The following is a 13,938-nucleotide window of genomic DNA, read 5'->3' on the forward strand; positions in this document are numbered from 1 at the left end:
CCTGGGTGACAGAGCAAGACCCTGTCTCTAAAAAAGTAAAAATGGAAATAAAATTTAAAACGGGAATAATATAATAACAGTGTCTACCTCAAAATGTTGTAGTATTGTATTAAATGGGTTAACATATATAAACTGCTTAGAACAATTCCTGGCACAATGTATGACCTAAAAACATTAGCTGTTATTACTTGACTTCCCTCCATAATGTTACCAAAGAAAACTCAGTATAATAGGAATCTGGATTGGAATCTTCAACACCTCTGTCAAAACCAGAGAAAGAGGAATGGAGAATGTCTATTTTCATTGGAACCCTAGCTCCACTGTACACTTGGCAATCCCTCTCCTGTTGGGGAAGTCCCTGGGCAGCCTTATAATTCAGAAGCTATGCCAATTTGTAGAGATGTGGACTCCCTCCTTCAGTTTTCTAAAAGAGCAAAGCAAAATAGACCAAAACAAAGGAATCAACAGAGCCTGCCTTCTCCAGAATTCCACACCATAGGGGAAGATGTTTCAGGACCAATAAAGTAATGGACTTCAGGTAGCTCACTACCAAACGACGACACAGAATCCAGACACGATGCTTTTAAAAAATAATAATCTCATGTTGCTTATCATTCAACTGTATCTTCTAAAATCCCTCTAGTTTTCAAGAATCACTTTTAGAAAGCCAATGCAGCTCTGACTTTCTCTTATTCAAGTTTCTCAAAAGCTGTGGATCTTTCCATCAAAAATCCCTCTCCTCAAATGACTGGGTGGATTTTACTCTTTACTGTGTCCTTTTGGTAGGAATTGTGTTTTAACCAGGCTGCATGGCAACCTTTCAGATACAAAATGAATGCATGCTTTTAACCACTGACCTCGGCACCCCCAACTGTAGGATATCCATCACATTTTCATCACAATCATAGAGCATCTTTTGTGCTCTACATCAGAGAGGCAGTCGGACACCACCCCAAAGGATTTCCCGATATACTTTCTACACATCAAAGTGAAGGTTTTTGAAACTCACTGTAATCCATGACTTTACAAACAAAAGTGCTGCACATTAGAGATCCTTTTGCAATGGCCATAGAAACCAAAAGGCCTTTCCCCCTCCTCTCACTATAATACTGACATTTGGAAAGAAGAGAGTAGATGATAAAAGAAACCTTTGGTAGAAATGACAAAAATGTGAAGCAAAATAAGGTCATAAACCTCAGAGTCCACAAAGGCCAAGATAAATTGGAAACAGGGAGACTAGAGATGATCCTGAAAAAGTGTCCAAAATTATGCCATATATAGAGCCCAGACTTAGACTGACTTAAGATGGGCAAAACACATATTTCTGTATGGGATTTGCCCTTCAGCGCTGCTGCTGATGTAATCTAGATATTGCTGTTTACAATTGCTATTAGAACAGGCAGCAGGCTCTTCTGTTAACATTTTGTTATTACATTTTGTTATTACTTTATTGCCTCTTGAAGATAACTAATAATAAAAGCTTGAAAGGAGACTACTTCAGAGGGATCTCCACGTATATATTACAGATGGGCCAGTTTCCCAAAGTTGGTCTGAATATTATTTACTTGGCTCTAGAAACAATTCCCAACAGAAACTATAACCTAAAATTGAAAAGAAAATGGAACATTAAAGGATAAGTACATAAGGAGGAAATAAATCTCCCGTAATCTCACTGACGTAACACAATCATGTTCACACATTTACTTCCAAGCCCTTTAATATTTCTATCATTTTACAATAACATTCATGAGTATACACTCCACTTAGTATTTTGCAATTTGAATTAAGCATTCATTAGCATAAGCCAATGTTTCTAAAGTCTTAATAATGATTACACAAATGCTTACTTAACACATGATATACTTTCTCTGGAGGATGATTCAATTATTTACAACATGCCTATGAGAAAACACTTTCTGAGTATCATCTTCAGGTTCCAGGAACAGCAAATCTCCCTCTTGTGTTCCTGGCACCCCATTCCATACTTCCTTGATTTTCGGACCCCTAGGAGAAAAGGCTCTGAGTGGTTTCCTTTGACTTTTATAGGGGTCCCACAGAACAGTGGAAATACAGAAATTCTGAGCGGGAATGAAGTCTCCAAGGATTCAGAATGGAGGGTGGGAGTTCCAGGAAGTTAGAGATGCTGACAGATGCTGGGGTCTCCTACCTCTGGTCTATTTCCTAAACATCTCCTTTTGTGGTTTCCGTAGGCTCGAGAATTGTCCCTGTCCACCTCTGGTTCCAAGGCACCACCTGTGTCTTCTGAATAGGAGCTCCTTCTTCCCTGGGCTCTGCTTAAAGCTGGAGATAGAGTTAACATCTCTGTGCTCTGCTCCTCCAGTACTTCATTCTGTAGTGGGCCTTTGGGCACCCAAAGGGCTGATGTAAGACGTATACACACTCCAGATGGGCATGTCAGCACCACAGATGGGGGCATTGGGGGACAAGAGTCACCAGGGTGAAAGAAGGGGCTCTGGCAAAAGGAAGGGTGAAGGGAAGAGATGAGAGGAGGGAGCCTCAGCAGTCGTCTCTTTGAATGACTCACTCATTCACTAACTGCTTATGAGCACCAACTAAGTACCTGTGATATATCAATGAACAAATAGACAAAGTCCCTGACTAAGTGGATCTTAAATCACAGTAGGAATGAACGGACAATAAGCAGTAGACATACTAAGTAAGCAGACAGCATGTGAGGAAGTGTCAAATACTATGGGGGATAGTAGGATGTGTAGGGGGAGCAAGAAGGTGGAAAGGACTGTTCATGACTTGACATGTGTCAGTCAAAGCAGCTCCCATTGAGAAAATGAGAAACCTTAAAAAAGGGAGGGAGTTAACTATGTGGCTATGGAGGGCTGGTGTGCTCTAGGAAGGAGGACCAGCCAGTGCAAAGTCTGGGTAGGAGCACAACTGACTGAGGAGGCCAGTGGGGTTGGGGTAGTGAGTGAGGCAGAGAAGATTAGCAAGAAATGAAGTTAGAGACCGTCAATGTGAAAGGCATCATTTAGACTTGGATGTGGCCAGGTTTTAAGAAAGAGTGACATGTTGAAACTTAGTTTAAAAAAAATCACTGTGGCCATTGTGTTGAAAATAAAAGGAGCTAAAGGGAAAGAAAGGAGACCAGCCAGGAGGCTGCTGCAGGCATTAAGCAGAGAGATACTGGTGGTTTCAATCAGTGGGGACCCATGATGAACAGGGGCTGGATTCCAGATTTACTCTGAAGACAGAGCAACAGGATTTTCTGGTGGATTCCATAAGGGGTCTCAAAGAAAGAGTGGTCAAGGATAGGACCAAGATCTTAGCATCTCAAGATATGGTTAACAGACACAGGAGAAGACTGAAGAAGACTGGAAATTGGGAGATCGATTCAGAGGTTCTTGCATAATCTAGATATGAGATGGCAAAGGAGTGAAAAAGGGTGATGGTAGTGGGGATATAGAGAAACAAATTTTTAAAGGCTGGGGTAAAATTGACAGAGTAAAACAATGAAAGCTTCATATCAACATTTTGTGGTAGTTTCTTCAATTTCCATTTTCCCTTTATTTAATAATGTAGAATGTTTAGCTGAATACATGGGTGCCCAGCCAAAGATTACATTTTCTGTGTTCTCTTGCAGCTAAATGTGGCATATGACCAACTTCTGGCCAACTGAATGTAAGTGGAAGTGATATTTATAACTTCCAAGTTGTGCCCTTAAAAGGGATTTCCGGCCGGGCGCGGTGGTTCAAGCCTGTAATCCCAGCACTTTGGGAGGCCGAGACGGGCGGATCACGAGGTCAGGAGATCGAGACCATCCTGGCTAACACGGTGAAACCCCGTCTCTATTAAAAAATACAAAAAAACTAGCCGGGCGAGGTGGCGGCGCCTGTAGTCCCAGCTACTCGGGAGGCTGAGGCAGGAGAATGGCGGGAATCCAGGAGGCGGAGCTTGCAGTGAGCTGAGATCCGGCCACTGCACTCCAGCACGGGCGGCAGAGCGAGACTCCGTCTCAAAAAAAAAAAAAAAAAAAAGGGATTTCCCCTTCCCAATTGACTTCTGCATGGAATTGATAGCAGAGGTGAGACCTGTCATACTGGACTTTGAAATGTAAAATGCATACTGGATGGCAGAGAAACAAAGAAAGTCAAACCACACATCAACTCACGATTGCTTGCCCAGACTTGTTCATAACAGAAATATACTTCTATCTTGTTTAAGCCTCTGTATCTGGGGTTCACATTGTTGTCACTGCCTAACCTGTAGCAAGTAATAAACATTCTTTGAGCTGTTCTAAAAACAAAGCCCCAATACCAATACTTACCAATCCTGTGAAGTTAGGACAGTATTCAACAGAGTAAAGTTTAATTTCAACCTGCCTCTGCTAGTTTGTTCCAACATATCTGAACAGTATTTGAGCTTCAATGCCCCGAGTCATTAATGGCACAAGCTCAAATCTAGAGTAAATTGCCACTTATGGAGCTAATATTTACCCAATAATCCGCTGCTTCTCTCAACTGGGAGGTACAATTCTACATCATACCTGAAGCTGAGGTCTCAAGAAGATATATTATGTAATCTGCCTTCCAGGCAAAAAACAGCATCACCAATAAACTTCTAATTATCCATACAACCCACTTACCATCTCCTGATTGATTGATGAGCCAAAGTCCATGAAAACAACCTCCCCTTATCCAAAGGAGACAAGATCAAGTTCTAAGCTAGCAGAGAACAAAATCATATACTTTATTCAAAGGCAAATCCTAGCTGTGTGGGAGTCTAATAAATCATCATTGAATACAGAAGGGATTCAGCTGAAACCTGTGCAGTCTCAGATGTACAGCCAACACTGCAGCACTGTGCATCAAGCCTTTGCAGGTTTACTGCTCTAAATATATCAAGTCCACCTGGGAAGGCCATCACCCATGGTGCCTTGCAGTCTCTGAGGCCCCACTACATGAAATGTCCTGGTCCATAATCACAGTGATTTCACTAAGCACACTTTCCATTCATTCTTTCCCTGACTATCAAGCTCAAGAGGTCAAAAAACTGCAGAGAAGCAGGTGAAGGATCAGTGGAATTTCATAGCAAAAACATCACTGCTGGCACACGGATCAAAGGGGGAAGATTGGTGCGTTCTGGGAAATAACGCACCCCTTCAGTTAAATGACCTGAAGTCTGGGAAGATGAGAGTCAAGTGGGTGCATTTCCTCCAAAATGGGCCATATGTAGGCATTTATTTAGGCAGCAAGATCTTTGGGCTATAAAGTAGTGACATTAAGACTAATAAAGTTGAGAGGAAAGGGGCCGTGACATGACTGAAATCATTTAAAGAACAAATGTTTATTGAGCATTTCAAGTCAGACAGAGAGAATGCCACATGACAAGACAGAGTCTCTGTCCTCATGGTCTAGTGTGGAAGACAAACCAACAAGCCATTTTAGTAGTGTGCTCAGTGCCAGAAGGAAACAGTGTGATAAGAAAAATAGGAGGGGACTCAGATCTAGTTTGGCAAGTGGGGAACAGGACAGCTCTTCCTAAAAGATGCTATAGGTAAATGGAGGTCAGAAATATGTTGATGGCCCATCAACACGTTGCTACATTTACAGAATGGGGATGGCATCTTCCTATGAAGGTATCCCTGTGAAATGGGGCTGATAGTTGCCTATTTAATGCGAGTAAAAGATGGCTCATATAACCAAAGATTTACTCTGTTGCCAAATCCATATGGACAATAGAAGAGGTTATTACATAAATTTTAGAAGAAAGGCAGAATATTAGTCTTAAAAAGAAAATAGAAGCTCATGGGTAGTTAATTTGCATCATTTGGAAAATCTAGACTCCTCGAGGGAGTTTGGAATCATCTAGTATCAGTTCTGTCACCATCAGGAATATGCCTAAATCAGTCTGTGTGGTTGTGAATTGTCATCATTATTCAGTAGACTCAAATACAGCAGGCAGGTTGCCTCTGTCCACTTCTATGACCAATGATAATCTCTGTGGAGTTGCTTGGCTTCCTCCTTGGCTTGTCTTTTCTTTGGAAAATGAGAATGTTGGATGAGAACAATGATTTTCAAAAACTTTTTGTTACTACAATCCACAGTAAAAATAGTCATTTTACATGCTGACCTGATAAAATATCCATCTTCATTAATTTCAGTGCATTTGCTATTTTTCTATTTCATTCTAATACATTTCTTTTAAGAAAATTGCTGGTAGATCCACTAAGCTAATTTCATGTCTCATAGTTTGTAACTTACAGTCTGAACAATTCCAGACTAGATCATCCCTGAGGGGCCTTCCTACCCCAATTATGGAAATCATCCTCATTATCACCTAATATCTACCACACAGGGGCTGTCTCCTATGATCCTTAAAGCAGTAGTATAACACGGACAGAGGAGATTATGAGATTCATCACAGATCCCGCAGCCAGAGCATGACAGAGCTGGTACCAGAACCCAGAGAACACACAATAGCAGCAATGCTTGCCCTGGTTGGCACCTCTTCTCTCAGAGAATTCCACCTCCTGACCACCCTCTGTCATACAGCTGCAACTTAAATGCCACTCCTAATCTGTCGAAATGAGATGCAAATCTAGTGAACACATTCCAAGAATTTAATGTTAATTTTTATATTAATGCCCTTGCTGGATCTTTCAGGCACTACCCCATGCCAAACACAGGTGGATGAAACTCATTCCCTGGCCTGGAAGGGCTCTCCTTCTAACAGAAAAAAATCCACCCACAGACCTGAACACTAAGCATGGCACTGAAGACTCTTTCAAAACTGCACTTCCATTTTGCTTCCTCAGTAATAAGCTCATTGTTCGATTTAACCTCAGCACTATCTTCCCATCTGGCTGATGGAAAGTACCAAGGCTCAAGCCTTCCATGGAGACTCTCTGAGCACTGGAGACCAACAGAACAGCCAGAGGGTGGCACTCCAGTGGGAAGAGAAGGGCACTCACAGCACCTCCCAGGAAGTACTCCCTCTGTTGCTCCCCTTCTGTCCCTAAAGGGTAAGTGAATAGGGGATGCCAACAGGCTGTCAGCCTCCTTCTACATACCCTTCTCATTCTAGACAAGCATCAGCTGACTTCAGGAATATATAAAAGACGTTGTTTAACATCATGGAAAGGTCAGGTCACTAGATTTATGGATAACACCTGTATTAGTCTGTTCTCATACTGCTGTGAAGAAATACCCAAGACTGGGTAATTGATAAGGAAAGAGGTTTGATCGACTCACAGTTCCACATGGCCGGAAAGGTCTCAATAAACTTACAATCCTGGCGGAAGGTACCTCTTCACAGGGTGGTAGGAGAGAGAATGAGTGCCAGCAGGGGAAATGTGCCAGGCACTTATAAAACCATCAGATCTCAGGAGAACTCACTCATTATCACGAGAACAGCATGGGGGAAACCACCCCTGAGATTCAATTACCTCCTACAGGGTTCCTTCAACAACACGTGGGGATTATGGGGATTACAATTCAAGTTGAGATTTGGATGGAGACACAGCCAAACCATATCAACAGCTTATTTATAGTACTTGGGAGAAAAAAAATTTACATCAGAAGCAAACGACAGGGGCAAGAGTGATTTCAGGGGACCAAAACCTAAGTTTTAAAGAAAGACTTAAAGATCTTCCTTCATTTTCTTAACTACTCACAAAGCAATAAGTGCTGGTTAGTAACATGCCAGTACTTCTAAGGCAATTATTTTCACAATGATTGGAACCTGTAGTGGAAATTTATTGTTTTGCTTTCCACATCCATTCCTCCTCTTTCTGCTGACAGTATCCATATTTACTGTGAGGATCTATATTCCCTTTATTCCAAGCCAGATGGTGTGGGTGGCCCTACCTTAAACCCTATTTTAACTCCAGGGGTGGGCTCTGACTGGCTTTAATTACTGGTGATTGGTTTTGGTTGGGGACTGGGAAGAGAGTCTAATCAGAGTCAATAAGGCAGAAGGATTCGCTTTCTGAGGCGTCAGAGAAAGAGTCTTTTCTCTTCCACAAGAGCTACCAGAAAAGAGTATCTTTCTATTCCTGGATGATGTGGAGTGAGAACAGGAGATGGAGGACTGTGGCAATAACGAGGTGAGAGACTTCACTGGATAGAGCTTGAGGATGAAGCTGACCTTGCAGAGGCAGAGTAGAGAGCCAGAGAGAATCTGCATCTTGAGCAACGCCATCTGGGCTTCTGGTTCAAGCCCTGCCTGCAACCCTTCCTCTAGATTCTTTAAAGGAGCCTTTGTGGGCTTAAGCCAGTTTGTATTTTCTAATGCTTACTAGCGAAGTAATTCAAGGTGATAACAAATACCTTGAACACTTTGGAAAGTGGTAGTGTCCAAAAAATTTAAGGTTTCTTTTGGAAAGAGCAGGAGTCCAATGTGATAGAGGTTGATTTTTTTTTTTTTCCTTAGCTGCTTCTATTAATTCTGCAGGAAACAATCACAATACTTCACATTATATAGTTGCTCCTACTTCTCAAAAACATATTTTCCACACAGATTTCCTCACCTGAATTTCACAATCCAGAATCAGAGCAATTATAAAACATTTTTTATTTTGCAGTAATTGTTATTCAGCACTTTATACAGTTTAAAATATGATTTCAAGTTCAGTGATTCATTTTATTGTCACAATAACCAAATGAGATAGAAATGTTGAGTCTATCATATCTATTTTAGGCTGGAGAAAGTTGAGCCTCAGATAAGTTCAATGAGATGTGTGAGTTAATTTGAGGAGGTAGGGGAAGACAGGACTTAAATCTCAGTCTCTTGCTTCTATTTCTCTCACCCAATCCTCTAAACCAAATATACTAAACTCTATTCCCAGAAACAAATACAAAAGGGCTAGCGGTGGGTTCAACTTGACCAAAGCATTGGAAATCTGGATTCCAGTGGCAGAGCCAGAACTAACTAGCTGGTGACCTTGGGCAAGTTTCCTTTGTCTTGTTTTTTGTAAAAGAAGAGGTTTAAACTAGGATCTCTAATGCTCCTGCAAGCTCTAAAATTTCTGTAAGTCTAGAGTTTTCCGTCCTTTCTCTGAAATTAATTTTTTTCCCAGAATAATAATCACAACCTTATTTATTCTCCCACTGGGTACCAGGCACTGTGCTAAGGTACCCCCATTTTCTACTCCCTTTTTCTCTTTAGATCTCACGACATTCCTGAGACAATTATATCTCTTTTACAGATAAGGAAACCTGGACTCATGTAGGTTAAATGAACTGCCCCAGACCAGCAAAATTAGTAAGCATCAAGCGGAGAGCTGACCGCAGGTCAGACTGACCGCGAGGATCTAAACCTGGTCTATGTTGTTATTGCAGAAGAAATCAGGCTCCCTGCATTACTGGTCGCCTCTCTCCGCGCATAAAAGGGAGAGGAGGGACAAGAAAGCCAAACCAAGTCACAACAAGCCCCTGCAAGGCAAAAACAGAAAAACCGCTGGAAGGGCTCCCGGGAGGATCCTTTCCAGGTCCAGGGGGCGGGGCGCAATTTTCCGGCAGCCACGGGACCGCAACGCGGGCAGTCCTGCCCTCGGGCCCATTACCTTGTTGAGATGAGGGTTCCTGGTGACATCGTATCCGCGCTTCTTCAGGGGCACAGGGCGCGCCGGGCCGGGCTTGGAGTGGCAGCCTTGGGCGGGCGTGGAGGGTGCCCAGCGCGGGAGGGCGCCGCAGGCCCGGCCCGGCCAGGGAGCCAGCCGCGTGCCTGTCCCCAGCGCGGCGCCCATGGTCCTTGTGCAGACCTGGCACGGGAGATAAAGCAAGGTCAGGGCCTCCTTCCAGCTAGCCAGGACCCACGCGCGCTGCGGGGCACCGGGCCTGATCCGGGGACGCCCCTTCTGGGAGAGGGCAGGGGCTCCCAAAGGGTTAAAGGCTCCAGCCCCCGCCACTCCTCCGCTGCCACCTGGTCGGCTCCGTGCGGTGCGCCAGGCCTAGCCAAGAGCCAGACAAAGCGAAACCAAGCCCTGGAAGCAGATCCGGTGCGGGTGACAGCCGGCGCCACCCCCGCCCCCATCCCTGTGAAAAAGAGGCGACTGCGCGGCGAGGGGTCCCCGAACCCTCAATCCCGCGTGGTGGCTTGCCTGGGTTCCCTCCTTCCCTGGCCCACCTGCGCTGCTCTGGGAGCTGAGGTCTACGCGGTCCCGCTGCGGAGCAGGCGGTTAGTCCGCTCCCGCCAATGGGTGGACCGCGCTGGCTGCCGCGAGCTCGCGGAGCTGGTGCGTTCCTGAAAGAGCGGTCCTACAACCTTTGTTCTCAGTGCGTGGCTTCCCCTGAGGACGCGCGTGGGGCGCCTCAGCACTGCGTGCACGTGGTTGTCCCCAGTGACAAGCAGCAGCTCAGAAGGCCCGCCTGAGACTCTCCATCTTGGCAAGACTAAATGCACAGAGGGGGATTTGCGTTTGCGTTTAGGGGTCAGCATACCCTCGCACTCTCCCAACATTGGGGGAAGGGCGTGCCTTCAGGATTTGGAGTCGAAATCCTCAGGCATTCGGTGCTCAGAGCTGCCTTGTGCTGTCCGATACAATGATATAATAGCCATTCGCCACGTGTGGCTATGCAAATGTAAATAAATTAAATAGAATAAAATTTAACATTCCAGTTCTGCAGTCACACGAGCCACATTTCAAGTTCAAGAGCCACTTGTATGCAGATACAGAACATTTCTGTTTTTGCAGATACTTCTATTGAGCATCGTTGATATAGGAGCCACAGTTACTAAGAGGACTCCTGAGGACCCCATGGAGCTTGCCATGGGTTATTGGGGCCAGACAGGGATCTTGGGGTCCATCTAGCCCCAAACTTAATTTTATACTTTCTCCACACAGTAGTCAGGAAATTCCTTTTAAAGCAAACACTTTGTTGTGTGCGGAATAAAATCCAAACTTTCGGGACCTGCAAGATCTCCCATAAGCTGGCTCCTGCCAACTTCTTCAAACTTACCCTACTCTACTCTTCCCTTCTCACTGATCTCTGGCGATACTTCCTCCTCCCTGTGTCTCCACCCCACTCGGTTCCCTCCCACTGCAGGGCCTTTGCACTTGCTCTTGCCTCTCCTTGGAAGGCTCATCCTCCAGCCTTCCGAACCACTGCTTCATTCCCACCTCTCAGTTCTCCACTAAGTTGTCAACTCGAAGGCCTTTCCTCTATTCCATCCAATGTCAGCCTGCACTAGGAACTACAGAGTGAAGGGGTTTTTCTCTTTAGAGAACTTAACAGTCAGTAGTGCACCTGTTTTTCTGATTGTTTACTGACTGTCTCCTGTCTAGAATGTAAGCTTCATGAGGTGAGGCTCTTTGCCTGTGGACCTGTGTGTCCTCACTGCCGAGCTCACTGCCTGGTATGTGGTTGCACTATAAATAGTTGTTGGGTGAACTGAGGGAAGTGACAGCCACTTTCATAAGGATCGTGAACCCTGAGACTTACTGACAGACAGGTGGCACGGTGCTCTGCTGATGCCCCTTCAAAGCTCCCCGTGCCAGCATTAGCCCCGTTGTAAGTACCCAGCAGACATCATGGCACATAATGTGCTAAGGACTGCTCCTGCTTGAGTTCAGGATTCCCTCATCCCTTCAGGAATAATTGTCTCCTGCAGTCTCTCCCCTCCCTGTGTAATATCCAATTTTCAACTTGAATGATCTACATAAAATAGTTCTTTCCAAAACAGAATTACCATTACCTGGTAGGAAATAAGAATGGGGCAAAAATACAGTTTTCCAGGCCCCATCCATGAAGATTCTCATCCAGTAGGGTTTACATCCCTGAAGTCAGGTTTACTCTTGGACTGTATATTTACATAAGCTTATAAATGATTTTTTCTGCCTTAAACCAGTTTGTGTCAGATGTGTGATTGTGTGCAACCAATAGTATTAACTAAATCCTTTCAACACTATTTTTATACTGGCACTTATTCCCACCAGTCAAATAACATCTTTGGGGGGCAGAGATCATGTGTGTTCCCACCTTTGGTATCTAGTGCACACAAATAATTGGAAGCTGATTGTTGAACCAGTTTGCCTTTGCTGAATACAATGACCTTTCCCTCCCCTGGAGGGTATTTAATAGGTAACTTTAGTCATCTGAAACCAGGATGTAAACAACAAAGGTTTCCAAACAAGCAAATATAATTTTTATAGCATCAATTCACTAAAGCTTGTACAGTTTACATATAAAAGGCTCTCACATGTCCTCACCTGTGGCCTATATTCTCTTAACCCAGGCATAATTCTACAATGTTGTTTTGTGTGTGTGTGTGTGTGTGTGTGTGTGTGTGTGTTTTCTTTGGTGACAGGAAAGGAAAGGTTCAAGGCAGGTCCACCAGGAACAGTGACAGAAGGCAGTAGCGAGAGGAGGTGGCTTCTCAGTTTCATAGAGTTGTCCAGGGACCCACGTTTTCTCTTTTGCTGCTGGGCTCTTCTTTAGGTGTTGCTTGCATCTATACAGCACTAATATCAGGTTAGCATCCCAGCCATGGAAAGGGGGAACAAGGAAACAGAGGGAAAGCAAATCTATTTTTTTTTTAAATTGAGACAGGGTCTCACTGTGTTATTTAGGCTGGTCTTGAACTCCTGGGCTCAAGCAATCCTCCTGCCTCGGCCTCCCAAAGTGCTGGGATTACAGGCGTGAACCTCCGTGCCTGGCCAAAGCAATTCTATTTTATGGAAGTGACATGAAAGTTGTATATAGTTCTTCTACTCACATTCCATTGGTAAAAACTAAGTCACACATTCACATCAACTACAGGGAGGGCCGGAAAATATTGTTTGTAGTAGGAAAGGCATGTATGTGCTCTACTAATGCTCAGTGGGGAGTCTATTACTAAAAGGAAGAAGAGGAGAATGGTTCCTAGGGACCACTAACTAGAAGTCTAAATATAATACTCATTTTCTGTTGAAGTGCTTAGCCCGTAGTGGGTGCTCAGAAACTGTGAGCTGTTATTATTGGCACGTGCGGTTTCCATCTCTGCTTTCGTGGCAACTTCCTTACTTTTAGAGCTGAATATAGGATTTCAGAGACCAGGTTCAGAAACATGGAAACACTCCAGAACTTTTTCCAACTCCATACAACTCTGACTTCCTTAGCCAGCCAGGAAGTTGGCTTGTGATCTGGTAATCTGGTCCAGCACTCTACAGAACTAATGGGTCTCTATAATTTGTCTTGGCCTCTCTCCCTTCATATCCCATTTACTGACTTCTGCCATCGTTGTAATGATGCTTCTTGGGATGGCAGAGAAGGAATCGCATTCCATCCCCTCCAGCCAATGATTCTACATTCCAGGTATAGTTAATACTTTTGCTTTTCCATTGTGATTACAGATTTAAATATCTACTTGTTTCCCTACTAGATTGTGAATTCCTTGAGGACTAGAACCACCATTTATAATTATTTGCAGCTCCAGTCCCTGGAAAAGTGCCTGGCACTGAGAATTAACTCAGTTTGTTGAATTAAATATAATTATGGTTCAAATTTGTGCATAACCTTCCAAGAAGTGGAATTGAAACTAAATTTGGTACATTGTTAAAAGGGCACAAAGTGGCTTCAAGTTAGATTTTTAACTCAGTCAGCTATCTTAAAACAAGATCTCTTATCTTCTAAAAGCAGATAATGACCTTACACGTGGATTTTAAAAAGGAGGTGAATATAAAATTCATTATTTTTCAGTTAATCCCATTGCTTCACAAACTTACTCATAACATTCTACGCAACACTAAATGTTCATGATTGCCCCAAATAACTCTTTAAATTCATGTTGCTGCTAGTAATATTTGTAAACACTTCAACTCTATTATTATTATTTGCAGCAAAGGAGAATTATGGGGATCATTTATTTCTTCCTAGTCTGCATACTCATCACTCTGCTTACGTGTCCTGAACTCTGGGCCTTTGCTCAGCAGTTTCCTCTGCTTCCAGCATCTGCCAGTTGAAGCCCTGTCTGTCCTTTACAATT

At 43.8% G+C, this 13,938-nt stretch overlaps 1 protein-coding gene across 2 annotated transcripts in view; it reads right to left on the reverse strand.

The window, feature by feature from the left end:
* Positions 1 to 10,261, reverse strand: part of ME3 (malic enzyme 3) — a 224,489-nt gene extending 214,228 nt beyond the window's left edge. Inside the window, exons 1-2 of one of the 2 annotated variants that reach the window (XM_015115374.3) lie at positions 10,102 to 10,261; positions 9,539 to 9,736 (exon numbers count right to left, since the gene is read on the reverse strand). In XM_015115374.3, coding sequence (XP_014970860.1) covers positions 9,539 to 9,721 — 183 coding nt within the window. In that variant the 5' untranslated portion in view covers positions 9,722 to 9,736; positions 10,102 to 10,261. Of the gene's footprint in view, positions 1 to 9,538; positions 9,737 to 10,075 lie in introns of both variants that reach the window. The other variant, XM_028833894.2, reaches the window with a different exon arrangement.
* Positions 10,262 to 13,938: the final 3,677 nt, after the last annotated feature.

Source organism: Macaca mulatta, chromosome 14 (assembly GCF_049350105.2).
Source record: "Macaca mulatta isolate MMU2019108-1 chromosome 14, T2T-MMU8v2.0, whole genome shotgun sequence".
NCBI classification, from domain to species: Eukaryota; Metazoa; Chordata; class Mammalia; order Primates; family Cercopithecidae; genus Macaca; species Macaca mulatta.